This window comes from Mesocricetus auratus, unplaced genomic scaffold, assembly GCF_017639785.1.
Source record: "Mesocricetus auratus isolate SY011 unplaced genomic scaffold, BCM_Maur_2.0 Super-Scaffold_100011, whole genome shotgun sequence".
NCBI classification, from domain to species: domain Eukaryota; kingdom Metazoa; phylum Chordata; class Mammalia; order Rodentia; family Cricetidae; genus Mesocricetus; species Mesocricetus auratus.
The window spans coordinates 78,884,986-78,910,715 of record NW_024429195.1 but is presented as its reverse complement, the minus strand read 5'-3'; the positions used below and the strand labels follow the sequence as shown (position 1 = coordinate 78,910,715).

At 43.4% G+C, this 25,730-nt stretch overlaps 2 protein-coding genes across 2 annotated transcripts; one reads left to right on the top strand and one right to left on the bottom strand.

Annotated features, from left to right (window-relative positions):
• Positions 1–10,830: 10,830 nt before the first annotated feature.
• LOC121143320 (40S ribosomal protein S12-like) lies at positions 10,831–14,308 on the bottom strand. The gene has a single exon (XM_040755105.1). The coding sequence runs from the start codon at positions 13,759–13,761 to the stop codon at positions 13,363–13,365; it is 399 nt and encodes a 132-aa protein (XP_040611039.1). The 5' UTR covers positions 13,762–14,308; the 3' UTR covers positions 10,831–13,362.
• Positions 14,309–14,508: 200 nt separating this feature from the next.
• Arl1 (ADP ribosylation factor like GTPase 1) lies at positions 14,509–24,744 on the top strand. Its single transcript, XM_005067986.4, has 6 exons — positions 14,509–14,662; positions 16,484–16,621; positions 18,990–19,071; positions 20,613–20,724; positions 23,290–23,468; positions 24,390–24,744. Exons 1-6 carry the CDS (start codon positions 14,659–14,661, stop codon positions 24,418–24,420), a joined length of 546 nt encoding a protein of 181 aa, XP_005068043.2. The 5' UTR covers positions 14,509–14,658; the 3' UTR covers positions 24,421–24,744.
• Positions 24,745–25,730: the final 986 nt, after the last annotated feature.

Below are 25,730 nucleotides of genomic sequence, written 5' to 3'. Positions count from 1 at the left end.
AAGAAAAGACAGACAGAAAGAAAGAAAGAAAGAAAGAAAGAAAGAAAGAAAGGAAGAAAGGAAGGAAGGAAGGAAGAAGAGAAAGGAAAAAAGAAATAGCTATATACCAGCATATTGGACCAAGTATGATGATGTATGCCTATAATTCTAGAATTTGAGGAGTGGGGACAGGAGGATCAGGAGTTCAAGGACAGCCTTGACTACATAGTGAGTTTGAGGTCAGCTTGTCTTATAAACCCCAGATTTCCAAGCATCGTGCGACTCATCTTTAATCTCTGTACTTGGAAAGCAGAGGCATGCGTTCAAGGCCAGCCTAGTCTACAGTGGTTCTACATGTCTGCGTAGATAGGCCCTACCTGAAAACAAACACAAACCAGTAACAAAGCAGGGAACTTGGGTCTGGGGAGATCAGTGAGTGCAAGCGGGAGTACCTGACTTTGATCCTCACCACCCACGTTAAAAGGTGCCATGGTGGCACATGCTTGTGATCCCAGGCTGGGAGGTAAAGACACACAGAGTCGCCAGGGAGTCAATGGGACAGCCAGCTTACCCTAATTGATAACCTCCAGGTCGCAGTGAGAGACTTAGTCTCAAAAACCAACTTGGATGGCTCCTGAGGAATGACACTTGAGGTTGACCTCTGCCCTCCATATGCATGAGCACATGCACATACATGTGTACCTGCTCCCTCACACAAACATTCACGCACCCACTCACAGACAGGAATCTAAAGCAAACTACCCAAGCGAGCAAGCAAGAGGAGAGCGAGCAAATACAGTACCGTGGCCTGTCTGCAAAAGCAGGAATGAAGTGATTCTAGTTCTGTGAAGGAAATTGTCTTCTACTCTCTGGCACAAAATATAGTAAACATGAGTAAACACTGGATCATTAAAAAAAAATCTCAGAACCAAGTGTCTCAAACATTTGTTTTCTGTGTGTATAGAAGTTGTAATTTTCATCCATCCCCCTGAAGGAATCAGAATCCTGCTAATATTAGAATCCCTGAACAGGCCATGCTGAGTTCCAGGAAAGTGGCCCTCCAGAAGTAGTCTTTGAAAACTAAAATGAAGAAACCAAAATACAGCCAGGCCCATAGTGATGCCCACCTTTAATCACTACGCTGGGGAGGCAGAGGCAGGCAGACGGCTGTGAGTTCCAGGCCAACCTGTCTGAGTTCAGAACAGCTATATAGTGAGACTTGGTCTCAAAAAAAAGTTATCAAAGTGCAGGATGACAAACTGAGTCCCATGCCACTTCTCTGATTTTCTAGGAGGCTCAAAACAAATCATTAGTCTTTAATTCCCGATTTAATCTTACCTCAAGTCATTGCTAATGACATAGCCAAAGAGGAATACCTTTGTCCAAGTAAAAGAGAAAGGACTTGTTATCAACAGGGCTTTAGAGTTCCAACTCCTGTGTACTTAATGTAAACACGGTGATGGAGGGAGAGGGGCGTGGGAACATCCATTAGAAATCAGTATAGCAAAGCAGGTCCCTAGTGAAGTCTTCCGTTTGGGGAAACAGCAAACTGATGTCATTAAATATCATGGTTATGAAATTATCACTGTGATTTAAGGAACAGGAGACATTTGATTTTCCATCTGTAGGTCTGGAGATACTAACTTTGACTAGAGAAGAAAAATTCTCATGCTTAATATTATAGATTGATAGAATGGGGTTTATTCTCTCTCCCCTCCTTCCCTCTTTCCCTCTTTCCCTCTTTCTTTCTTTCTTTCTTTTTTTCTTTCTAATTTGAGGCAAGGTTTCCCTGTGTAACTCTGGCTGCCCTAGAACTTACTACATAGACAGGGCTGCCTCATAGAGATCCACCTGTCTCTATATTTCTGAGTGCTAGGACTAAGGCATGCCCCACCGTGCCTGGCTAGATTGGAGTTTCTTATGTGAACCCTAAATCCATCTAATATATATGTATGTGTAATATTTTGTGGTATTATACATTGATCCTAGCATCATACATGTAGTGCTGTTGGTTTTTAAAATTTTGATCTAATAAAAACTGTGATAAAAAGAGTACCACAGGACATTTTTAGTTTCAGAAAGCCATTGGTCGTAGAACTGCCTTTCACTGCTAAATCTGTTACTAGCCAAGGCCTCAGAGCTCTGGGTTTGTTGAGAGGAGTCCTTACCATTTGAAAATGTCCTACATATGGGACATACGCCAGACAATGGCCATGACACGATACAGCCACTGTGAAAGAGGTGATCATGGGGTAAGTCTCAGATTTCTTCCTCTGGGTAATCTTCTTTGCATACTGGACTTTCTGAACCCCTGTCAACTTGTCCCATAGTTACTGTCACTGTTGGATGAGATGTGGTCCTTCCTCGTCAGCTGGCCTGTGTGAGGGTGTCCCTTTGTCTTCCTGAAAGCTGGCTTATGATGGTATCAAGTCTGGGCTAACTACAGGCATGGTTCCCAGAGTCAAAGGGTATGAGGGTCAGAGAACTGCAGGATTTTCAAAGGATCCTGCAAAGATCTGCCTTGTGTTATTAGTTTCAGGGGTTTTGGTCCACAGCACAATAGATCCATTCTTCTGGACGTGTAGTGAGGTAGGGAGTTCATCACAATGGAAGTCCATTGTGCTGGCAGGGGTGTAGAAGTAGGGGTAGGTTTTTGGTTTTGTGCTTTTGTTTTGTTTTTGATATGGGGTCTCACTAAGTAGTCAAGATGGTTTTGAAATCACTTCCTAGTCCAGGTTGACTAAGTACGTGAGTCTCCTGCCTTTGCCTCTGGAGTTCCGGGGAGATAGGTGCATGCCGTATCCAGTTACAAGGAAGGTTCTTATTTGGAGTCATCCAGCTTCTTTTCCAGAAGCTCTGTACAGTAAGAGTGTCCAGGAGGCCTGATTCTGATGTCCAAAAGCTTGGGCCAGTTTTATCTCAACCAATTACTAGTTATACACCTTGAACAAATTGTTTAACTTATCTACATGTTTATTTCATTGACTTTAAATCAAGGATATTTACCTCTTAGGGTTTAAATGTAGATCAGGTGAAGTAATGTAGTTGAATGGACAAGCACTCAGCCAACAAAAAGTAAACATTTGTTAAATGTCAGTAGAATGCACCCATGACGAATATGCCAGGAATATACAATAAGGGTTTGTAAAAATGAGGTCAATGTTTACCTTGTTTTGTTTGATCCTTTGGAGAGCAAAGTCAAGTCCTGTGAAGTCTAGGCAAGCCTCTACCACTCAGCTCCACCCCAACCATGGCTTTTCTTTTTTCAAATCTGACCATTTCAGTGACAAGGATGCTAAAACACATTCAGCACACACAGACATTCCATTCATATAACCACGGATTCAGTCATTTCCAGGCACTCGCTGACATTCAAGTGTCTCAGGAATGAAGAGTATTTATTGGTGGGAGCATGGAGGAGCAAGCCTCTCCCCATCTCTTTCATTCCGTAGTCCAGGCTGGCCTGAAATTCACTAAATAGCCCAAACTGCCCTTCTCCCTGATGCTGGGATTTCAGGCACGAACCTCTCCACATCAAGTGGTTCTGGTTTATTTTTCTCTAGGAACATTTTATTAGAGTTTAAAAGAAAAACAAAACTAGGGCAGGCAAGCTGTAAATCTCAGCAGCTGCCTGCAGAAGAGAAGGAAAAACAAAAGAAAAAATCCCACGAAATCATGTCATTTCAATTAGGCTGATACAGAGGCTAGAAACATGGTGGACAAGCAACCAAATGTCAGGATGGGAAACTTTAAAGCAAGTGTGGGCAGGAGAAAGGGGCAAGCTTAGGTAGGCTCTGACCATAACTCGGGGGGGGGGGGGGGAGGGAAGAGGGGAGAGGTAAGAGGAGAGAGGGGGAGAGGGAGGGAGGGAGGGAGAGCAAGAGTGGAAAGAGAGGAGAGATAGAAAAGAAGAAAGAAGAAATAGTTGCACTTTCAGAAACACAAAAAGGCAGTTCATAGGGGTTGAGAGCTTTGAGACAGGGCTGGAGAAAGAGCTCAGTGGTTAAGAGTACTGACTGCTCTTCTAGAGGACCCAGGTTCAAATCCCAGCACCCTCTTGACAGCTACAACTTTCTGCAACTTCAAGATCTGACACCCTTACACAGACACACATGCAAGTAAAACATCAATGCAAAAATGCACATTAAAAAGAAGAGAGAGGTCAGGTGGTGGTGGCACATGCCTTTAATCCCAGCACTCGGGAGGTGGAGGCAGGTGGATCTCTGTGAGTTCGAGACCACTCTGGTCTACAAGAGCTAGTTCCAGGACAGCCTTCAAAGCCACGGAGAAACCCTGTCTTGAAACTCTACTCTTGCATGTCTGAGTTTTCTGGAATCTCAGTAAGATATAAGGAACTAGCTTGAAGAAAAATCGCAAATCTGATTTTTGCTGTTGTGTTTTTGAGACAGGGTTTCTCTGTGCAGCTTTGGCTGTCTTGGAACTCGTTCCATAGACCAGACCTCGAACTCAGAGATCCACCTGCCTCTGACTCCTGAGTGCTGGGATTAAAGGCATGTACCACCACCCTGGTAAGAAATCTGATTTTGTGCCTAGTTAGTTAGGTGGCCTCAGTTCTACAATATCCCTATCTACAAAACAGAGAGACAGGCCAGGTGGTCTTGGGTTCATCAGGCTACTGCAACTCCATGAAAATTCCAGGGTTGCTTCATTCTCCTTCCCTAGAGACCCACTGGATTAGAGGATGACAGAGAGATCTGCAAACTCAAAACTAAAGAAACTCCCTCCCATTAATATTTCATCGTAACAGAGGACTAAAAGAAATAAAAGACAGTAAGGGTCAGGGCAATGGCTCAGTGGGTAAAGCTCGCTGTGTAAGCCTGTTGGCTGGAGTTGGAACCTTGGAAACAACGTTTGAAAAAGCCAGATGTACATCTGTATTCCAGGCATTCCTGTGCCAAGATGGGACACAGGAAAGGGGGAGAAATGACCAGAAGCTGACAGCAAGCCTGGAGTATGCAGAGCTCAGGCACAGAAACAAGAAAGACTTCACCTCTGAGCAAGATGGAATGAGAGAACCGACTCCTGCAAGGTTGACCTCTGACGGTGATGGGCGGGCTGTAGCAGGTGAATGTCTGTACACATATACATATGTGTACATGCATGCACACACACACGCACACAGAGAGAGAGAGAGAGAGAGAGAGAGAGAGAGAGAGAGAGAGAGAGAGAGAAAACCTGGAAGTTTTTTACTTTGGTTTTACTGTATTTATTTATTGAACATTTTGATTAAAGGGTGGGTGTCCTTTAGTCTAAAAACAGCTGTAAATGACTGATACACACCAAGACTAACATCCATCACGCTCTTTATATCCTATACAAGTATTACATTGCTTTTATTAGGGCTATCATTTAGCTGATATTTGCAGCATTTTATAGGAATGATATACATCATCCTCCATGTAAAATGTTTTCAGAGAGCAAGAGAGATGACTTCAGGGTTATGAGTATGTCCTGCCCTTCCAGAGACTCCCCTTCAGTTCCCAGCACCCACCTCTAGCTCCAGCTACAGGGATCCAACTTTTCCTCTCCTCCTAAGGTGCCTGCACATACACACACTCACGAACACATACACTCTCTCTCTCACACACATACAAATACAATCAATACATACTTTTTTGGGTTTTTGGGGGGGGGGTTCCAGACAAGGTTTCTCTGTGGCTTTGGAGGCTGTCCTGGAACTAGTTCTTGTAGACCAGGCTGGTCTTGAACTCACAGAGATCTGTCTGTCTCTGCCTCCAGAGTGCTTTCAGACTTATAGAGCTTGTATTCTATAGATTTCACAGTAAACTTCAATAACCTGCAACTAAAACTTCTGCCTCATTAATAATTTGGTCATATGTAATATAATTCTGTCAAAATTATAAATTAATATTTAGGTTAAAGATTATGAGACAAATATTGCAAGTTGGTTTAAAAGATCCAAGTATTCAGGAGAAATGCAAAGTAAGAAGACATGGTCTGAACTGCTTCTAAATTTTTCCCACAACAGTGAGTTAGGCAACATTCAAGACACTTCCTTATTTTAGCTTTAGAATTTGCAATGACTTCTCTAGATTGATAATAAGATTCTTTGCTTTCCGGGCAGGCAGTTAACAGTATTATTTGACAGGCAGTTGGTGTAAAGCAAGTGCTTAAATTGGCTATTGAAACTGTCATATCAAGAAATGCTCTATGGAACTAGTTTTTGTTCACGTGCCAAAAAAATCCCATGAGTAATCTCCTTTGTGTATTTGGTTTGAATGATGGGGCAGCAGCAGCTAATGTCATCGTTTCCAATGATGGACAGGAGAAAGCTGAATCTTAAGATAAACTTACTTTAATTAGTCCTAATACTGTCAGCTGAAGAGCAGCTCAGACTGTTCTTTACAACATTTCCTTTGAGATTAGGGAAATTCCATATTGACTATTTCCTCCACACTCTAGAAGACAATATCACACATGAAAACATCTGATTTCTTCCTGAGGCATAATGCTGTAATGAATCATTTATTCATTCAAATATTCAAGGATGATTGAGTGCCTTCTATCTGTGAGGTACAGTACTAAGCTTTAAAAGAAAGGAAGAAAGAAAAAAAGAAAAAGAGAAAGAAAGAAGAAAAAACAAACACACCTGTAGGGCTAGAGATATTCTCATTTATAAAGCTCTTGTCTGGCATGTGTGAGGCACTGGTTTCAATTCCAGTACCATAGGCTTCTAGTTTTCTTCCTGTTGCCTGAAAAAATAAAAACAAAACCAAAACAAACACTCAAGTAACAATTTAGGGAGAAAAGGGTTTATTTGGCTTACACTTCCGGGTCATAGTCCATCACTGAAGGAAGTCAGGGCCGGAACTCAAGGCAAGAACATGGAGCAGGAAGGGCAGGGGAATACTGCCTGCTGGCTCCCTAGTGGGCTCATGGCTAACTGCCTTTCTTACGCCTAGGAATGGTGCTGTCCACAGTGTACCTGGTCCTCTGTCAATCACCAATCAAGATAATGCATAATCCTTTACACAGACAGGTGGGCACAGACCTACCTGATACAGACAGTTACAAATTCTCCCTCCCTCCCTCCTTAGACAGAGCTTGTCTATGTAGCCATGGATGGTCCCAAATGCACAAATCCTCTTGCCCCTGCCTTCAGAGTGCTGGCTTTAAAAATGTGTGTCACCACACTCAGACGGAATTAAGACACTTTTCAGGTGATTCTAGGCTGTGTCAAATTAACAGTTAACGCTAATTAGGATTCACAGTTGTTTTTTTTTTTTAAACAAAAGTGTATACAGTAGATATTCGAATGAGCCCAATAATTAGCCGTAGTTAATGGTTATAGACAATGAGTGTAAATTCCGAACGTTGTTACTGAATACTGCAATACAGCAGAGAAAGAGTGAAGACTTGAGTACTAGAATGACATTGGGGAAAGCTTGAAGAGATGGGCAGGATTCACGGAATGGGGAACAATGGAGAAAGCACAGAGCAGGCAACATTATTCAGACCATCACAAGGCCAGCTGTATAAAGCACAGCAAATCGGTCCCAGAGCACAGAATTTGATAGCTACTCTAAGGGAGTCTGGGGGCCCGCAACATGAGCATCCCTATCTTTACAATTACAGAATCGATGTGTGGCTCTGTTTGGCTCTCATCTTTGGGTACATTAATGCATCATTTTGTCTGAGAAGCCACACCATCAGCTGTTCCTTCAATTCAGAAAGTGTGATGATCCAGAGAGAGATTGAATGGCTTCTCTCACGATAATAGAAAACTTTTAAAAAGCCCAAATCATACAGTCCTGGAAATAGCAAATCCCTTGCCATACAGAAGGATTTGAATTCCATGTTAAGAAGTTTAAGTTTTATCCTCCACTAATTAAATGATTGTTGTTGTCATGGTGTACTTTATTCTTGTGTGTGTGCTCATGTGTGTGGAGGAGACAAGAAGTCAGCATGGGGACAAATGTCAGTGCCACTGAAGGTCTGAGGGAACCGTGACAGACAGCTGTGGAAAGAGTGAAAAAAAAAAAACCGGTAGCAACATGAAATTTGTGTCTCAGAGCTCATGAATTTTCAGAGCAAGCTGGGAGATTTCCAGGCCAGGTATTGAAGGAATCATTTGGCTCCTGAGAAGTATACGATGTTACAAAAGGGGTGAATGTCGGGTCTGTAAGCACACAGCTGGCTAGTGACCAAAAGGATTAGAAAATGAAACTTCATTCCAAGTTTCTCCAGCTGGCAAAACGGAAGAGAACCCGACGGTGTGCCTGTAGGACCTTTGGTCAAGACTTCAGAAAGCAACTGTGTGTGGTGGCAAGCCTGTAAAGGAGCACTGGAGAAACGGGCAGGGATATTCTGCATGTTCAAGGCCAACCATCCTGGGCTAACAACAGACTGCGTTCTTATCTGGGGAAAAAATAGAGGAGGGCTGAATTGACACGGGTCTGAACTTCAAGTCTTTGGAAGGCTACAAAGCTCAAGAATGATATCGGTGGAGAAACAGTCAGAAGCCGGGGGTGGGGGGTTGGGGGGCAGAGGGCTGGGGGTTGGGAGTGGATTCTGCCCTCCACACCCCAGACTGCCTCATTGTTATAACAGTCAGCTCTGGTTCTCAGCAGCTCGGGATCAAGGATACATATCAAGCTGGAAGTCCGAAACTTTCCCAGTTACTCAGAGAAGGGAAACCAGGACCGCACCAGGCCCTTTACTTAGACCCGTGTGTTATTTGCTTAAGATTAAAAATTAGAAAAAAGGTAAAAGAGAGTGTTGCAGGAGACAGGAACCGGGGATAGGAACCGGCGCCATACAGCACGAGCCATGGAGAATGTGTTAATCATACTTTATTATACAGAGACTGAAAGGGGGAGACAGACACGGGAGAGAAAGATAAGGGAGAATGGAAGATGAGAAAACATAAGCGGGCGGGGGGAGGGGGTTCTATCCTTTTAAAGGGGTCCTTTGCACCTGCGTGCAGACTGGTTCTCATGGAACTATGGGCTGGCCAGAGAACTGCCTGAGTGAATCCTGCCAGGTAACAGGGCAGGCCAGTGTAATGCCTGAACCTTTTACTCTGTGGTTTCCAAATCTGAACCTTTCTGCAGAAACAAGAAGTTGGCCTCCCAGGGAAAACAGTCACAATATGGCTAGGTGCCATTTCCCAGCATCTCTATCAGAGCTGTGTGAAGAAGAGTTGGAAAAGATGGCTCCCTGTGCTGATGAGCGGGTGGGACCTGTGCTGGACTATTTGTGAGCCCAGCAGGAAATCAGGGAGCAAACCCTGTGGTTTTACCCTCTGGAGAGACCCGCTACAGCACCCCGGGGGAGTCGGGGAGTCGGGGGTGGGGTGGGGCACCGGGTACTGCTGCAAATCCAGTGATCCCCAGTGTCCTCCCTGTAAGGGCACTGCTGACTGCCCACCTCCCATGTACTCTCCGCCTCCAGTGTCCCTGCCTCCCCTAGTGTACCGTCGCTGGATGGTGGCATCGATCCCCTCTGGGGAGCTGCATTGATGTGGAACCCCATCGTCAGTGGTCTTCACTGAAGACCTCTGGTTCCTGGGCGGGAGGTCAGGCTCTGGAGCGCAAGCCTGCCGTGGGCAGATCCACTCCTGCTTCCCGCTTTGTCCCAGGAGGCCTTGGCCTCTGGCAGTCACCGTCAGCCTCTTAAGACCTCAAGACCCTCAGAGAAACAAGAGGAACTCAATTGTTTTCTCTCTGAGGAACCACAAAATCTCAAAATGCTGTACCTGCGGCTTCTTCCTTTGGTTTTTGGAGGCAGGGTTTCTCTGTGGCTTTGGAGACTGTCCTGGAACTAGCTCTTGTAGACCAGACTGGTCTCGAACTCGGAGATCTGCTTTCCTCTGCCTCCCGAGTGCTGGGATTAAAGGCATCCGCCATCACCGCCCGGCTCACCTGTGGCTTCTTTATGCGAATTTAAATGGGGGGGGAGAATTAGATGTGAAAACAAAACACATCCAATTTTAAAATTTAGTAAATTATTGGATTATATCAACTGAAAAAGATTAAATTGGCTGGCTGTGGTGGCTCATGCTTATGATCCCAGCATTTGGGAGGCTGAGGTAGCAGGGTCGTTATGGGTCTGAGGCCAGCCTGGGCTACAGAGTGGAACTCTGAAAAGAAAAAAGAAAAAAAAGATTAGTTAACTCTGAGGCTATGTAATATACAATATGTAATCCAAGCATTTAGAGTTGAGGCAGGAGGATAACAAGTTCAGTGTCAGCTTGGACCACACAGCAAGACTCTGTCCCAGTAAACAGGATAAAAAAGCAAGTTGCTTCTGATAAAATGACCAATTGACAGGCGGCCAATAGAAGGGGTTTAAAGCACCATCTCCACCTAGTGGCCACTTTTGACTAGGAGCATAATAGTTCATTTATGACTACAGTGGGTAACAAATTCAATAATATAGAGCATTGAAGAATGAAACTAATGGTCATTTCGTAGTTCCCCAAATCTCATGTTATAATTTAGCATATAGCTGGGCATGGTGAAATACGCGCACTCAAGAGTAGCCATGTCTACATAGTGTGAGTTCCAGGCTAGCCAAGGCTGCAGAGTGAGATCCTGTCTCAACCAACCAGCCAGCCAGCCAGCCAGCCAGCCAGCCAGCCAGCCAGCCAGCCAGCCAACCAACCAACCAAAAATCCAAACAAAGTTGGATAGTGGAGGCACACACCTCTGATCCCAGCACTCGGGAGACAGAGGCAGGTGGATCTCAGTGAGTCTCAAGACCAGCCTGGTCTACAGGGAAAGTTCCAGGACAGCCAGGGCTGTTACACAGAGAATCCCTGTCTCAAAAACAAAACAAAACAATCTCAAATAGCAAACAACAAATATCTTAGTGCTCTTCTGCAATAACAATAAAGTCCATTTATTTTACATTTTAGTGAATATAATATGCATAAGACAAGGACAAAGTGAGCAAATTTAGGTTTCTTTGGGTAAGAATCTATACTAAAAATCAGAGCAATGGGAAGTGGTACATGTTGCAATTTTATTTTTTTTAATAATTTATCTAATGTGCACTGATGTTTTTGCCTGCATGTATATCTGTGTGAGTGTGTTGGAGCCCATGGAACTGGAGTTACAGTTGTCAGCTTCCATGTGGGTGCTGGTAATTGAACCCAGGTACTCTGGAGGAATAGTCAGTACTCTTAACCGCTGAGCCACCTCCAGCCCTTGCAATTTTTAATATGGCAATTTGAGTGAATACGTTGAACAAGTCATTTCTATGTAGTTGTCTCAAGAAAAATACAAATCTCCCAATATAAGTGTATTGTGAGCACTTCCTGTACTTCCTCTGAGATTACTCTTTAAAAGATATTCACTTTTATGTTTAGGTATTTGCCTAAATGTAGATATGTACACCTGGTATGTATAGGAGTCCATGCAGGCCAGAAGAGTGATGGAATCCCCTGGAACTGGAGTTACAGTTGAGAGACACCAAACGGGTGCCGGGAATCGAACCTGGGTCCTCTGCAAGAACAGTAAGAGATACTTACTGCTGAGCTTTCTCTTTAGCCTCAGAGATTACTCTTTATTGTGGAAGTTCCAAAGTTTGCCTACAGGGACTTATTTTCATAAGTTTTATGGTGATGTCTTTTTTTTCTTTTCTTTTCTCTCTCTTTCTTTTGAGATAGGGTTTTCTCCCTGTCTGTCCTAAAACTCACTATGTAGACCAGGCTGGGTTTGAACTCACAGATCTCTTCCTGCCTCTGTCTCCAAGCACTGGGACTAAAGCTGTGTGCTGCCCAGCGTTTACAGTGATGTCTATTAGCTCACTTACAAATGTGGCATATTTTCCCTCTTTTAAGGAGAACTCACACTCTCAGGTATTTTCTGCAGTTGTACTCAAAGGAGGATCTATAGGAGTATACGTCTGAAGTAGCAATAACCAAGACCTGCCGGGCGTAGCAGCCCATGTTGTAGAGGTGGGCAGGTCAGTGGACTCCTAAGCATGCCTGATGTGTGAAGCATGTAGACAAGGCAGTCCTTACAGAGTCATAAATGGAATGCCATTAACTGGGAAATTGTCTAGTGTTCTTTAAGCCAAGAAGCTGAAGATGGAGACAGGGTTGGCTGTGCTCCTTCTGGGCCAAGCATCCTAAAACTCCCATCTCCCCTGTGCTGAGGCAGCCTGGTCTGTGTCTCTGTAGTGGGGAGAGAAAAGCACCAAGGAACAAACAAACACAAAAACAAAACAAAAATTGCTGTGTCCTTGAGAACTGCTAGAAAGTGAAGCATTTCCAACAGAAGCTACTAGTGTTTGAGCCATGTTATAAAATGCCTAGAATGAAAATAGCCAGAAACTCAGCAATGTGACGCTCATCAGGGGGAACGAGGGCTGGGCTCTCGGAATTCTCAACGTCGAGCGCTGGCTTTGCTTCCAGGGCTTCAGTCGGTTTCTGCTGGTGGACTGTAAGGGCCAGACCCGGCCACAGTTCTACCTGCAAAGTTCTTCCACATGGAAGTCTCCCCTCCCCTCAGGAACTCTGGGTTGTTGCCTCGGTGAGGATTCTTGCTGACTTCTGGTGGATGCTTAAGTTTCTGATTTGACACTACCGTTTCTTTGCTCTTCCAATTGGGCTACCCCAGTTGACTCTCTGCAGGATGTTTTGAGCACCTGAGTTAATGATGCTTTGTTATTTGTTGCTTCTGTCTCCTACTGGTTTACTTAATGTCTTTTTGTTGTTGTTGTTGTTGCTTATTTTATACTCAGTAAACTAATTCATGGCTACTATAGACCATTCTCCAGACCTCAGAAGTGTCTAGGAAGAAATTCACTTTCTGGAGCAACTTTTCCTTGTAAGGAGTGTTCCTTTGGGTGAAGATCAGGGTATTGGAAGATTTAATTCAATGTCTATGTAGTAAATTTAAGCAAAAACAAAATAGACACTCTTGCAGGAATGAAAAGTATTATAGCCATTATGAAAAACAGTATGGAGGTTCCCCCCCAAAATAAAATACTGTAGTATCCCCTTTGGGGTATCTATCCAAAGATAATTAAATCAGTCTGTTAAAGAGATACCTGCACGCATATATATATATATATATATATATATATACATACATATATATAAGTACTATACATAGTATATAAATATGCATATAAAAACATCACACTGTGCAACAACATACATATAATTTTGTCAATTAAACCTTAGTAAAGCTAGACCAAATCTTACGCTGTTCGTAAACTTCCAAGCAGATGAAAATTTCCATAATAAATAAGAAGACAATATGCAAAGTTTACATTTGGAAGAACCCCTAAAAAGTGCTGTAATTTCCGGCGAAAACTCAAGCGTTTGAGATAATACTACTTCTCTACGTTTTCAGGAACTTAAAGGAAAATAAGCCAGTTTGTTGTTGTTCATTTCTTGCACTTGAAGTACTCTTCAATGACATCTTTAGCCTGAGATTCTTCGCCATAGTTCTTAACCACCACACAACTACAACCTATCACCTTGCGGGGTTTGCCCTTTCGATCAGTCTTGCAGAGGCCTACCCATTCCCCTAGTTTCTTGTTGTCATCAACCTTAATTAGGTTAATTTGGTGCTCAGCACAAAGGGATTCCACCAACTTGATGTACATAGGTTTATCACAGTTGGATGCAAGCACGCAAAGATGGGCTTGGCGCTTGCCCAAGGCTTTGGCAGCTTCGTGAATTCCTCGTGCCAGGCCATCGTGGACCAGGGCGGTCTTCAGCACCTCTTTCAAAGCAGTACTGACGTCCATTTCAGCTCCAGCAGCAGAGCCTTCCTTGGCCATGGCGGTGGGTGTCAGGTGGATCCGATCTGGATCTGGAACGCACGCGAGCCTCTGAGCGGAGCGCAGAAGCAGGGAACGTTTCTAGGAATTTTAGGGACCACTCAACCCTTTCAAAACCACTCAGCAACTATCGAAAACAACGTAACTTCCAACCCAAGTCGCAGGAGGTAATAAATTCCCAGTCCCGCGGAGGCGGAAAGGCGGTCAGGTGGCCACCTAGAGGACAAAAATTAGAGGACACCTCAGGAACGAGGCTGCTCCGTGTGACAGGTGGCACGCAGTGAGTATGGGTGGCTCTCAGTGAGCACCGGTGAGCTTTCTCGTTATTGTTACGTAATCTTGGCTGCTTCTGCAGGAAGGCATCTGGGGAAGAGTGGACCGCCTCCGCAGACTGCTCCAGGATCTACAACCACTGCGATGCTGCAACCTGCACCGGCATCCTGCGCCCGCGCTTCATCGATCTCTCACCCTTATTTTGCGTTGGCCGATTCGCCATTATATGGTGTCTGAATTTAACACGAAAAGGACTCGAATTTTAACACATGAGAAGGCCTCACTGTTCGGAAAAGTGGAATCAGGAAACGGTTTTGGTTTCTAAATTTTTTGTTGTTGTTGTTATCGTGGTGGCGCCCGCTTCAGCTACACTCAGAGCGCCGGGACTTTGCGTCGAAAACGCTGACGCGGACGCCCAGACCGCGCAGTCGCAGTGACCTCTCGCTCCAGCTCCCGCCCCCGCTGGGTGGACGACGTGGAAGTTGCTGGCTGACCAGGCTTGGGGTCCGCCTGGCTACCGGAGGCCGGCGGCGGCGGAGGGGGCGGCGCCCAGGCTCAACTAGGAGTCGTTGCCGAGTCCCGGCCCGAGTCTGAGGATAGGCGAGGGCGCGGCGGCGGTCCATCATGGGTGAGGAGACCGGGACGGGCGTCGGGCGGCCGAGGGTCCGGTCGGGCCACAGGCAGCGCAGCCGCCTCGGCTCTCCACCTGCGAGGGGCCGCTCTCACGGGCGCGCTCCTCCCGTCCCCCGCGTCCCCATCCCGGGTGGCGGCGGGAGCCCGCGCTCACCGGGGTGTCTGATCCCGCCGGGAGCAGCTGGGTGGCTGCTGCGTGGGCAGTTGGGACCGCGACACTTGGAGAAACCCGAGGCCAGGGGCTGCTGCTCCCGGCGGCGCTGCTCGCCCGCTGTAACTATTGGTGGGAATGGTTGAGTACGGTGGGTTGCCGGGTGGGAGGTCACGGCGGCGAGCCAGTGCGCGACAGCTTTTGATCGCGCCTGGCAGGTTTGCAGTTCCCCAGGTGAGGGAACTCCAGTAGTCGTCCCCGCGCACTCGGCGGTGACTCCCCCAGTCCTGCCGGAGCCTCTAGGGAGTTGCTTTCTTACAGTCCTTCCGCAGCTTTCTCCAAAGTGATCCCTAGCACCCTGATTCTGTTCGGTTCTGTATGACCCTGCAGTGTTGTGTTCCCGCCTCTCTTCTACGTGTAAAGGGTCAAAAGGACTTTGTTAAGTCACACCCATTCTCTGCCATGGTTCCGTATACAGTGCGACATCTCTTCCTGTCTTCTTCCCGTCTCCTTTCCGTGTGTGTGTGTGTGTGTGTGTGTGTGTGTGTGTGTATGTGTGTGTCCGTGTGTGTGTCCGTGTGTGTGTGTGTGTGTGTGTGTGTCCGTGTGTGTGTGTGTCCGTGTGTGTGTATGCGCTTGCTTGCTTGCATGCAGGCTGTGGATTGAAGTAAGCCTTGGGCATGCTAGCCAACGCCCTACTGCTGAGTTACAGTCTCAGCCCTTTTAAAACTTTGAGACAGGATCTCACTAAGTTGTCTAGCCTTGGACTCAGCTCACTCTATAGTCAAAGTTGGCACCAAACTCACAGTGCTCCTGTTTTAGCCTCCTCGAGTAGCTGGTGTTACAGGCCTGGACCTGTAGCCAAGAGGCCTTGCCTTTTATTTACATTACATGTAACCTGTATACATTGCTTATTGAACATATTCTTTATATCCCTCACTTTCCCCTCTTCTCATTTTATATTGGGAATCTTTTTTTTCCCTCTTTAGTCACTTTTGAAAGCAAAGAGTTTGTGCCACAAATACTTTGATGTTGAAGGGTGCCTTTGGTACATAATGTTTCCTGGAAATATTTCATGAAGTATTGAATGTGGTTTTACTGTCTAAAATGCGTATCTAATGATTCAGGAAACAGAGGCAGGCACATCTCTTAAGTTCGAGGCCAGTTATTGGAAAAACAAATCATCAACGAAATAGTTGTTGTTTTGTCTTGTGTGGCCATCGAAGTTTGTTGTGGTAGTTATGTGGGTTAGTGGAGAACACACCAAAGGTACGGGTACTGTGCTTTTATCAAAGGCTCCATTGTCACTGCTTCTCTGACTGGGACTTTGGTATTTAGGGAAAAAGAGGAGACTGCTGAATTATCGTGCCCTTGCTTGGACACAATATTGATTGGAAAGTGAACTGGATTCTTGAGGGCAGTGTCTGCATGTCTGATATTTAGTGTATCTTGTGCTGTCTGACAGTACTTGGACCTAGGAACATTATTTGTTACTTGTCTGCTGTTGAATAGTTTATCTGATTGGAAGCAAAAGTACCTACCTGTGCATCTGGGAATTTTGCTATTTGATTAGGCGTATAACTTTCAAAAGACAAGGTTAAATGTTTTATGGACCTAATTTAAAAGATGACATTAAATATGTTTTTTGTTTTTATTATCTTGTAGGTGGCTTTTTCTCAAGTATTTTTTCCAGTCTCTTTGGAACCAGGGAAATGAGGATCTTAATTTTGGGATTAGATGGTGCTGGGAAAACAACAATTTTGTACAGATTACAGGTTGGAGAAGTTGTTACTACTATTCCCAGTAAGTATTGGTTTGATAACTTACTATAGAACTTCTCTGGTTTCCATCTACTATATAACTTTCTGAATAAATTGATTAGTTGATGAGGGCTTGTAAACTTCTAGTATGAAAAGGATATTGGCAATACTGTTTTTTAAAATAAACTAAGATGCATTTGATGTACTTTAAAGTTCCTTATCCAGGCACACAAACAGGTGTCTGTTTAGAGCTTAAGTCACCTAATCTTTATTCTTAATGAAGAAACTAAATATCTACTGGCTTTGAGGAGTAAATAAATGAAGTGTATAATGAAGTATATAGATGTTAAATTGGTATTGTTGCATACAAAGTACATTTTTATGCATTTTTAATTACTTGAATCACAGTTTAGTTTCTTGTAAGTAATTCTGTAGTTCACTTTTAAAGATGGGAATTATAGAAGCTTATGTTGAAATGACTGGGTTACCTCAATACTGAGAAGAAACACCCAAACTTTAACTCAACTCGTAGCTTTATTATTCTTGCTGTCTTAGAAGATTATCTGCAGATAGTCCTGTTTTACTATATGTGGATGATATTGATGTTTGTACTTTTTCATTTGTGCAACTAAAGTTGTAGAGAGAAGAGTAATTGAAGAATCCATATAATTTGCTCAAGATTTTAAACTGTATTTTGAATTACTCTGTCAGGATAGTCCCCTTTTGTCACTAAACCTTCCAGGAGTTTTGGTTTTGCTTTTATGGAGGAATGTTTGGATTCTGTAGCATCTGTTATTTCCTTTTGCAGTTTTCTGTCCATTTCCTTTCCTTTGATTCTCACTTCTCAGTATCTCCCTCCCCTCCCCTCCCTCCCTCTCCCCCTCCCTCTTCCCTCCATCTGGGTAGCTTTTGGTGACCTCTGCAATACACAATGCTTCACCGTGGGTAGACTGCAGTGTGGGTGTGGGCTGCCTTCACCCCTGTCCTTTGCACATAAACAGTGCTCTTGATGGATGAACACAGCTGTATTTGTCTAGTTCTGAGGGAAGACAGGGACTTGCTTTTTAGTTTGCCACATTTGCTGTGGTTTTTTTTTTCAGTTGTAATATGCATACTTCCCTGCATATCATTTACCAACACAACACAACGTTAAATAGGAAACAAAAATCAGTGGTAACCAAGTCATTTTTCAGTCTAACTTTTTTGTTTTGTTTTTTTGTTTTTTTGAGACAGGGTTTCTCTGTGGCTTTGGAGGCTGTCCTGGAACTCACTTTGTAGACCAGGCTGGCCTCGAACTCACAGAGATCCGCCTGCCTCTGCCTCCCGAGTGCTGGGATTAAAGGTGTGCGCCACCAACGCCCGGCCAGTCTAACTTTTTTTTAAGCTTAGGCAATGTGAACAAACCTATCTAGCCTCAGTGTTATTTTCTCCCTCATTTAGACTCTTCTTTGAAAGTATCTGGTCTCAGCTGTGTAATGCCAAAGCTAGACCTAAGGAGGGTGGTAGACAAAAGGGGTGAGATATTTACTGTCCAGCTTGTAAGTGAGCTCTTGAGGCGTCTGCAGAGAATTCGGCTCCCATAGTCCTTGCTGTGTCCTTGTTGACTTTTAGAGCCCAGTCTTTCATAATAAGTTTAGTTTTTACTGCCCACCAGAACTTTAGCTTCTATATCTACAACTGCCTTTTCAGTGAAACTTTCTGAACATGCTGGGTGGTGGTGGCCTACATCTTTAATCCCAGAACTCAGGCAGAGGTAGGTGGAGCTCTTGTGAGTTCCAGGCCAGCATGGTCTACAGATTGAGTTTGAGGACAGCCAAAGCTGTTGCACAGAGAAATCCTTTCTCAAAAAACCAAACTAATAAACAAAGCCCTTTTTTGAACACTTTTATGTTAGTACTTAGTGGAGTTTAAAAGACTTCTAGGAAACGGGGGAGACTGCTCAGTAGGTAAAGTGTTACGGGTGTGACTTCAGTCCCTAGAGCTTATACAAAACAAACTGGAGGTGGTGGTACACAGTTAGGAGACCAGCAGTGCAGAGGCGACTGGTACATGCCTGGGGCTCGATGGCAGCAAGGGACACGGTCTCAAAAAAAAGATGGGCAGTGACTGAGGAATGATACACAGTCCTCTGATTTACACACACACGCACGTGTATGTGTCCCAGCATTTGTGTTAATAACATGCACAGAGTGGTCAGGAGATATTTTTGTAACCTGCAGGTGGTACTGATCTTGTTGATTTGTGTGCGCACGTGTATATGTGTCATAGTATATTGTCTTAAGTGTTATAATAATTTAGCCCATAATGTTATTGAAAATTACTAGCAGTTGCTAAAATTCAGTGAAGTTGGACACTTTGTAAAGGTAGAGTGGGTTAGTCTACATAGACTATTGATTTGATTTCTCTTTCAGCTATTGGATTTAATGTAGAGACTGTGACATACAAAAACCTAAAATTCCAAGTTTGGGACTTGGGAGGACAGACAAGTATCAGGTATGGTATAAATGCCAGGTAATTTGGTGGTATTTAATATTTACTGGTTCTTTGTAGTGCTGACAACACTAAACCAAAGTACATCTCTGTTGTAAATTATATAGGGGTCACATTGCTTGAGATAAGGTAGAATTTGAAGTTGCGTATTTCCTTAGAGTGTCCAGTGATTAAAATCTAAGGAACTCAGGTTTTCGGATGATCACTTACATGAAAGCTCTCTCAGACACTGGCCCCTTGTTTTGGTTTGTCTTGGCACCCTCCGAGACTGTTTGGCAGCTATACAAGGCCATGCAGAGGTGACGTAATGCAGATGCCTCCTGAAATTCAGTACTCAGCAACTTCAGTGTTTGTGACTATCAGTGGCTTAGGGCACCAGCTTAGGTTATAGTAAAATTACTGTTAGAAAGATTGATAGCAGCCGGGCGGTGGTGGCGCACGACTTTAATCCTAGCACTTGGAGGCAGAGGCAGGAGTATCTCTGTGAATTGGAGGCCAGTCTGATCTACATATCTAGTTCTAGGCCAGTCAGGCCAAATAGTGGGACCGTCTCATAAAAGACAAAGTAAATCAAAGAAAGGAAAGAAGTAAGAGATTGATTGGTAAGTAATACATTCATTAAATATTCTGCCATTCAGTAACTCATTTAAGTCACTCAAGATTATTTCTAATTGTAGCCAGTTCTATTTATAATTTTCATCAGTGATTAAGGACACATTAAAGATTCCCAACAATGGTGGAGCACACCTTCAATCCCAGCACATAGGATGCAAAGGCAGAAGGATCTCTGAGTTTGAGCCAGCCTGGTCTACAGAGTGAGTTGCAGGACAGCCAGGGCTGCACAGAGAAGTCTGTCTCGAGGGGGAACAAACAAACAAAAAACCCATCCTTTTCTTGTAAGGGATTCCTGGTTAAAGACTTGTAGGTTATAATCATTGGGTCTGTGAACAATTTTCCTATTGGTATATTTAGTGTTCTTTGTAGACTGTATTTGTATCTTCTCATCCTGAAGTTTGAACTTACTTCGAAACTAATTTTGGGCCTGTAATTTAGTATTTAGCACTCTTCTTTCAACCCAGTTACACCGAGTGTGATGCAAGATGTATTTCTGTCAGAAACAGTCAATCATTATGGCATTTTTCTGAACAAGAGAGGAGCAGGGCCGGGCAGCAGTGGCACACACCTTTAATTCCAGCACTCGGGAGGTAGAGGCAGGTGGATCTCTGAGTTCGAGACCAGCCTGGTCTACAGAGCTAACTCCAGGACAGACTCCAAAACAATACAAAAAAACCCTGTCTTGAAAAACCAAAAAAAAAAAAAAAAAAAAAGGAGAGAGAGAGACAGACAGACAGAGACAGAGACAGACAGAGAGAGAGAGAGAGAAAGAGAGAGAGAGAGAGAGAGAGAGGAGAAAGAGAGAGAGGGAGGGAGGAGCAGGGCTGGCATGTAATCATTGTCATTGATTAACCCAGTCCAGCATGTAAATTGACGTGCCAAGGTTTTTTCAAGGGATAATGGGTTTTCCATTTTTGGATTTTCTTTAGGCCATACTGGAGATGTTACTATTCAAACACAGATGCAGTCATCTATGTAGTTGACAGCTGTGACCGAGACCGAATTGGCATTTCCAAGTCAGAGTTAGTTGCAATGTTGGAGGTAAGCAAACATTTACAAGTTATCATTACATATTTAAATGAGGAACTAGAGGAATCATTTACATTTGCTTACTTTTTTCTTGTGTATATTATTGTGTATAATGATATTTAAAAACATGCAAGGACAGATTTCCTCTGTTCTTTTCCTATCTTTTCTTAAAGTCTTATTTCTTTATTTGTATGAATGTTTTGTTTGCATTATGTGTGAGTACCATGTGCATGCCTGGTGTCTGTGGAGGTCAGAAGGGAGTATCAGATCCCCTGGGAATGGAGGTGTAGATGACTGTGAGCAATGTGTGGGTGCTAAGAATCAAACTTGGGTTCTCTGCAGGAGCTACAAGTGCCCTAAACCAGTGGGCTAACTCTCCCTACCCCCCCCTTAAAGATTCATTTAAAAATATTTTCATGTGTGTGTGTGTGTGTGTGTGTTTGCATGTGTACATGCTTGTACATGGAGATCAGAGCAAAAATTCATAGAGTTGGTTCTCATCTTACCTTTATGTAGGTTTCAGAGTTGTATTTTTACATTTTTTTTTGTTGTTTTTTTTGTTTTTCGAGACAGGGTTTCTCTGTATTGTTTTGGAGGCTGTCCTGGAACTCACTTTGTAGACCAGGCTGGCCTCGAACTCACTGAATCCGCCTGCCTCTGCCTCCCGAGTGCTGGGATTAAAGGCGTGCGCCACCAACGCCTGGCGTAGTTTTACATTTTTAAAATTATTTTTTTTGAGGTTATAATTACATCATTCAAGAGGCCCCATCCTCCCTGAGGATTTGTCCTCAGTTAATGGTTGCTAGTGAAAGGAGCTATGTTTTCTTCAGTAATGTAGCTACTGGTAAGCACCCATTGTTCTGAAAGCCTAATTAATTTCATTAGGTCACTGAAAAATGAAAAGAAAAATAAAAGATAATTGCCATATACCACAGCAGTTCTAGTACTTACTTAATACATAATCTCTTCAAGTTAGGCGGAAAGAAAGGATTTCTCAGCCAAGGCAGTGGTGGCGCACCCCTTTAATCCCAGCACTCGGGAGGCAGAGGCAGGCGGATCTCTATGAGTTCCAGGACAGCCTGGTCTACAGAGCGAGTTCCAGGACAGGCTCCAAAACTACAGAGAAACCCTGTCTCAAGAAAACAAAACAAAACAAAAAGGTTTTTCCTTCTTTCCTCTAAGACCTTCCTTATACTTCTTTCTCTCTATAAAACTCATGACCTCTGTTCTCATTAATTAATTGTTATATATAATGGGTTTTTAAAACACAACTTTAGTCCTGGTTCACATTATGTAAAGTATTTCCTGGAAACGGATTACTAACTTCATTTTTTAATCTTGAGTTGTGTGAGATTGTTAGGAGTCATTTGCAGCTTTAGGATTTGATTTATCGAATCTCACTGAGATGAGCCTGTAATACAGGTACATGCTGTATTCTACTACTTGGGAGGCAGAGGCAGAGGAACATGAGATGAGACAGTCCTGGACTCCATAGTTCAAAGTCTTACTCGGAGCCAGCGTGTGTGCAGCTCAGCAGAGCACGTACCTAGCTTGCACAAGACCCTGGTGCACTCCCTCACACTGGGGAGAAGAAAACTCAGCAGAGCAAGAACTGGAAGTCTCCTTGCTAGGAAAGAGCCCTTGTGTCCATCAACAGACACTGTTGTGTAAAGTGTAGGTCTAGTGCCAGTCTGTGCTGTTAATATAGGACATGAGCATAGAGCACCTCAGGGTTACCTTCTTCGTATACATAAATACATTCTAAATTAAATAATTAATTGTAAAATATGGAAATCAGCCACAGGAATGTGTAAGTGTAAAGTATGTGTTTGGGAAAGCATTTCTGAAACAATGGAAAGATTTACAAAAGCAAAGATACTTTTGACTGTAACACAAAACCCTCAAAGTTCAGATGTGCTAAATATCAACGAATAAGACAGGAAATCAGGACTAACCAGAAATCAGTGACGACTGAGTAGTGCTTCTTTTTTCTTGAGATAGGGTCTTTTAGCCTCTGCTGATCTGAACTTGACTGCCATGTGTTCAGACTAGCATCAGACGTGATCAGCTTGCCCCAGCGCACTAAGTACAAGATGCTGCTCTTTCCTCCTCACTCTGGTGTCTAAATGCACACAGCGGGGCTTTCCTTGACGTTTCCTGTGTGTTCATGCTGTATTTTGTTTATATGCGCTTCCCTCTGTCTTCCCGGGTTCTCCCTCCATTCCCACTAACCCCTTCTTCCCAACTGGCCTCCTCTCTATGCGCATGTCTTTCTGTTGTTGTTATTGTGACCCAATGAATTTCATTAGAGTTGTTTACAGGAGTATGGATACACAAACACACACTCTTTTTTGGTTTTTCAAGACAGGGTTTCTCCGTGGCTTTGGAGGCTGTCCTGGAACTAGCTCTCGTAGACCAGGCTGGTCTCGAACTCACAGAGATCCACCTCCCGGGTGCTGGGATTAAAGGCACGCGCCGCCCAGCTACAAATACACATTCTTAAACACTATTTTTGTTTCCCCAAGTCAAAGGTGCAAATTGATGAAAGTAAATGAAGTCTTTTTCCATTTTATTTAGGAAGAAGAGCTGAGAAAGGCCATTTTAGTGGTGTTTGCAAATAAGCAGGACATGGAGCAGGCCATGACACCCTCAGAAATGGCAAATGCACTTGGCTTACCTGCCCTGAAGGACCGAAAGTGGCAAATATTTAAAACATCAGCAACCAAAGGCACTGGTCTTGATGAGGCCATGGAATGGTAAGTGTCTGTGTTTGAAGCCAGCTGTGATGTGTATGGGAAGCTTCCTATTGGATAGTGTTCTTTGTTCTTCCCCAGGTCCCTGCTTCAACCTCCTTAGTGTAGTGTGCATTTCCACACCAGCATTTGATGCTGTATTGGCTTTTTCTTGGGGATGTGACATTTAGGTAATAGGCAACGCTTCAAGCTTTTCCTCCTGCTGTCTTCATGAGTAAGCATCTCCATTTCAGTCACACTTATATGACTAGTTACTAGGTAAACTGTTCTCTGCGTTATGTCTGCTTCTAGTTCTGAGTCCTTCAGGAATAAGGCTTGCTTCTTGTCAAGAAGTTCTTAGAAGGCACGATGGTAGCTCATACATTTAATACCAGTCGTCGGGAGGCACATGCAAGACCAGCCACACGGCTACATAGTGAGACCTTCCTCCCTAAAAAGGGATTCTCAGCTGTATCTGTGATCCCACTATCTTCACACACAAGGGAAATTACATGCCCATATCACAGACAAGGCTTGCCGCATTAGTTTATAATTGTTTAGTAGGTGATTCTACTCTAGCTGTTTTGAGAATGGAGATCAGTTTTTAGCTCTGAAGTGTGCAGATGGACAACCAGCAGTAATAGCAGACTGTAGATACCTCAGACTCAAATTTGATGGTGCATGCCTATAATTTCAACACTTTGGAGGCAGAGGCAAGAGGGTCAGGAATTTAAGACTATCTTTGACTGTGCTGAGTTCAAAGTTAGCCTGGCGTTACTTGAGATTCTGTCTCAAACAAACAAACAAAAAAAAAATCAGTAGATACTTAGTCCTTTTCTTTAAATTGCTTTGAATCCACCTCCATTGTGAAATTGATACTGTAGATGTTCATGCTTTATAACTGGAAGTTAGTTTTCTTAAGCTATTGCATTTTTTTCTCTGCAGGTTAGTTGAAACGTTGAAAAGCAGACAGTAAGTCCATTCACATCAGGTCCTGTGAAGCAAATGCCACGTCACACACTCACTGCAATCAGCCAGATGTGCTTCTGTGACTGTCAGAACTGTGTGATTGCTGGCATGTACAGAACTGACTCCAATGTTTGTAATAAATACAAAAAAAACCACAAGTATTTGGTGAAAGGGTTAGCTTGATTGAATTACCCAAATGGTTTATGTAATGTAAAATATTCTTCCTTGCTTTCTTGTGTTAAGGCATATGTTCTATTTGTATGGAATTCTTACTCAAATACAATTCTATTAAAGAATGTACACTCTTGGGGGGAACCCTCCTATTTTTAAATTAGTGGTTGCATTTTGTTTGTATGAACACTAATATATAGCTCAGAATTTTTTGCCCTTAAAATGAATTAAGGCTTTCCAAAGATTAGTCTTAGAAAAATAGCTTAGAAATATAGTATGTATAATATAATCTTCACTTGCCTAACTGACTAGTTTATATTAAGCTATTCCACTTAAGAGTTTTTGGTTATAGGCATGAGTATTATTTTGTTAGCTCACTTAATTGACTTACATTTATTTTACAATACTTTATAGCTGTCAGAAGAACTTTACATATTTTGACCTGAGCATTATCCAGGCACCCTGTGAGAAAGGCAGGGTTCTGCTGTGTTGCTTTGCTAGGCCCTCCCTATTCAGTGAGGTGTGGTGAAGTTCAGAGTCTGGCTTCTGCGTCAGAAATCTGTGTCATAAATCATGCTGTTTCTGGAAATACCAACATGGGAATACAGACACCCAGGTGTGGTGGTACACACCTATAATCTAGTACTCAGGAGACGAGGCAGGAGGGACAAGGGTTCAAGGCTAGCCTCAGCTTTGCGGTGAGTCTGAGGCCAGCCTGGGCTGCTTGACACTACGTCTTAAAACAAAAATAACAACCAACCAAACAAAAAAAATATGCTAAAGTAGTTATAGACATTCAAAGTAATGTTTATATAAACTGTCTATGCTAGTAAAATGATAAATGGTACAGTCAAAATGATCACAAATGACTGTATTGATGAGTTCACAATACTATAAAAACTTCATATTAAAGAAAATAAAAAGTAATTTTAGTAAGTATTAACAAGGTGTCTTGACTGTCTTCCATTCATTTACCTTTTTCAGTATAAAATTGGTTAAAAATAAGAATTTTATTGGTTCTATAGCAAAAATGAAGTACTTCTAGTTTTAAAGATTAGGCATGCTGCAGGGTTAAACTTGTCTTCAAAGGAACTTTCCCAATCTACTAATCCAACACACACTTAGCAAGAGTGTGACAGTAAGTAT

Excerpts from the sequence above, each read along its gene's own strand:
- LOC121143320 (XM_040755105.1), bottom strand. The coding sequence starts at position 13,761 with ATGGCCAAGGAAGGCTCTGCTGCTGGAGCTGAAATGGACGTCAGTACT.
- Arl1 (XM_005067986.4), top strand. Across the intron at positions 19,072-20,612 it reads GGAGGACAGACAAGTATCAG|GCCATACTGGAGATGTTACT; the intron begins GTATGGTATAAA and ends GATTTTCTTTAG. Across the intron at positions 20,725-23,289 it reads AGTTAGTTGCAATGTTGGAG|GAAGAAGAGCTGAGAAAGGC; the intron begins GTAAGCAAACAT and ends CATTTTATTTAG.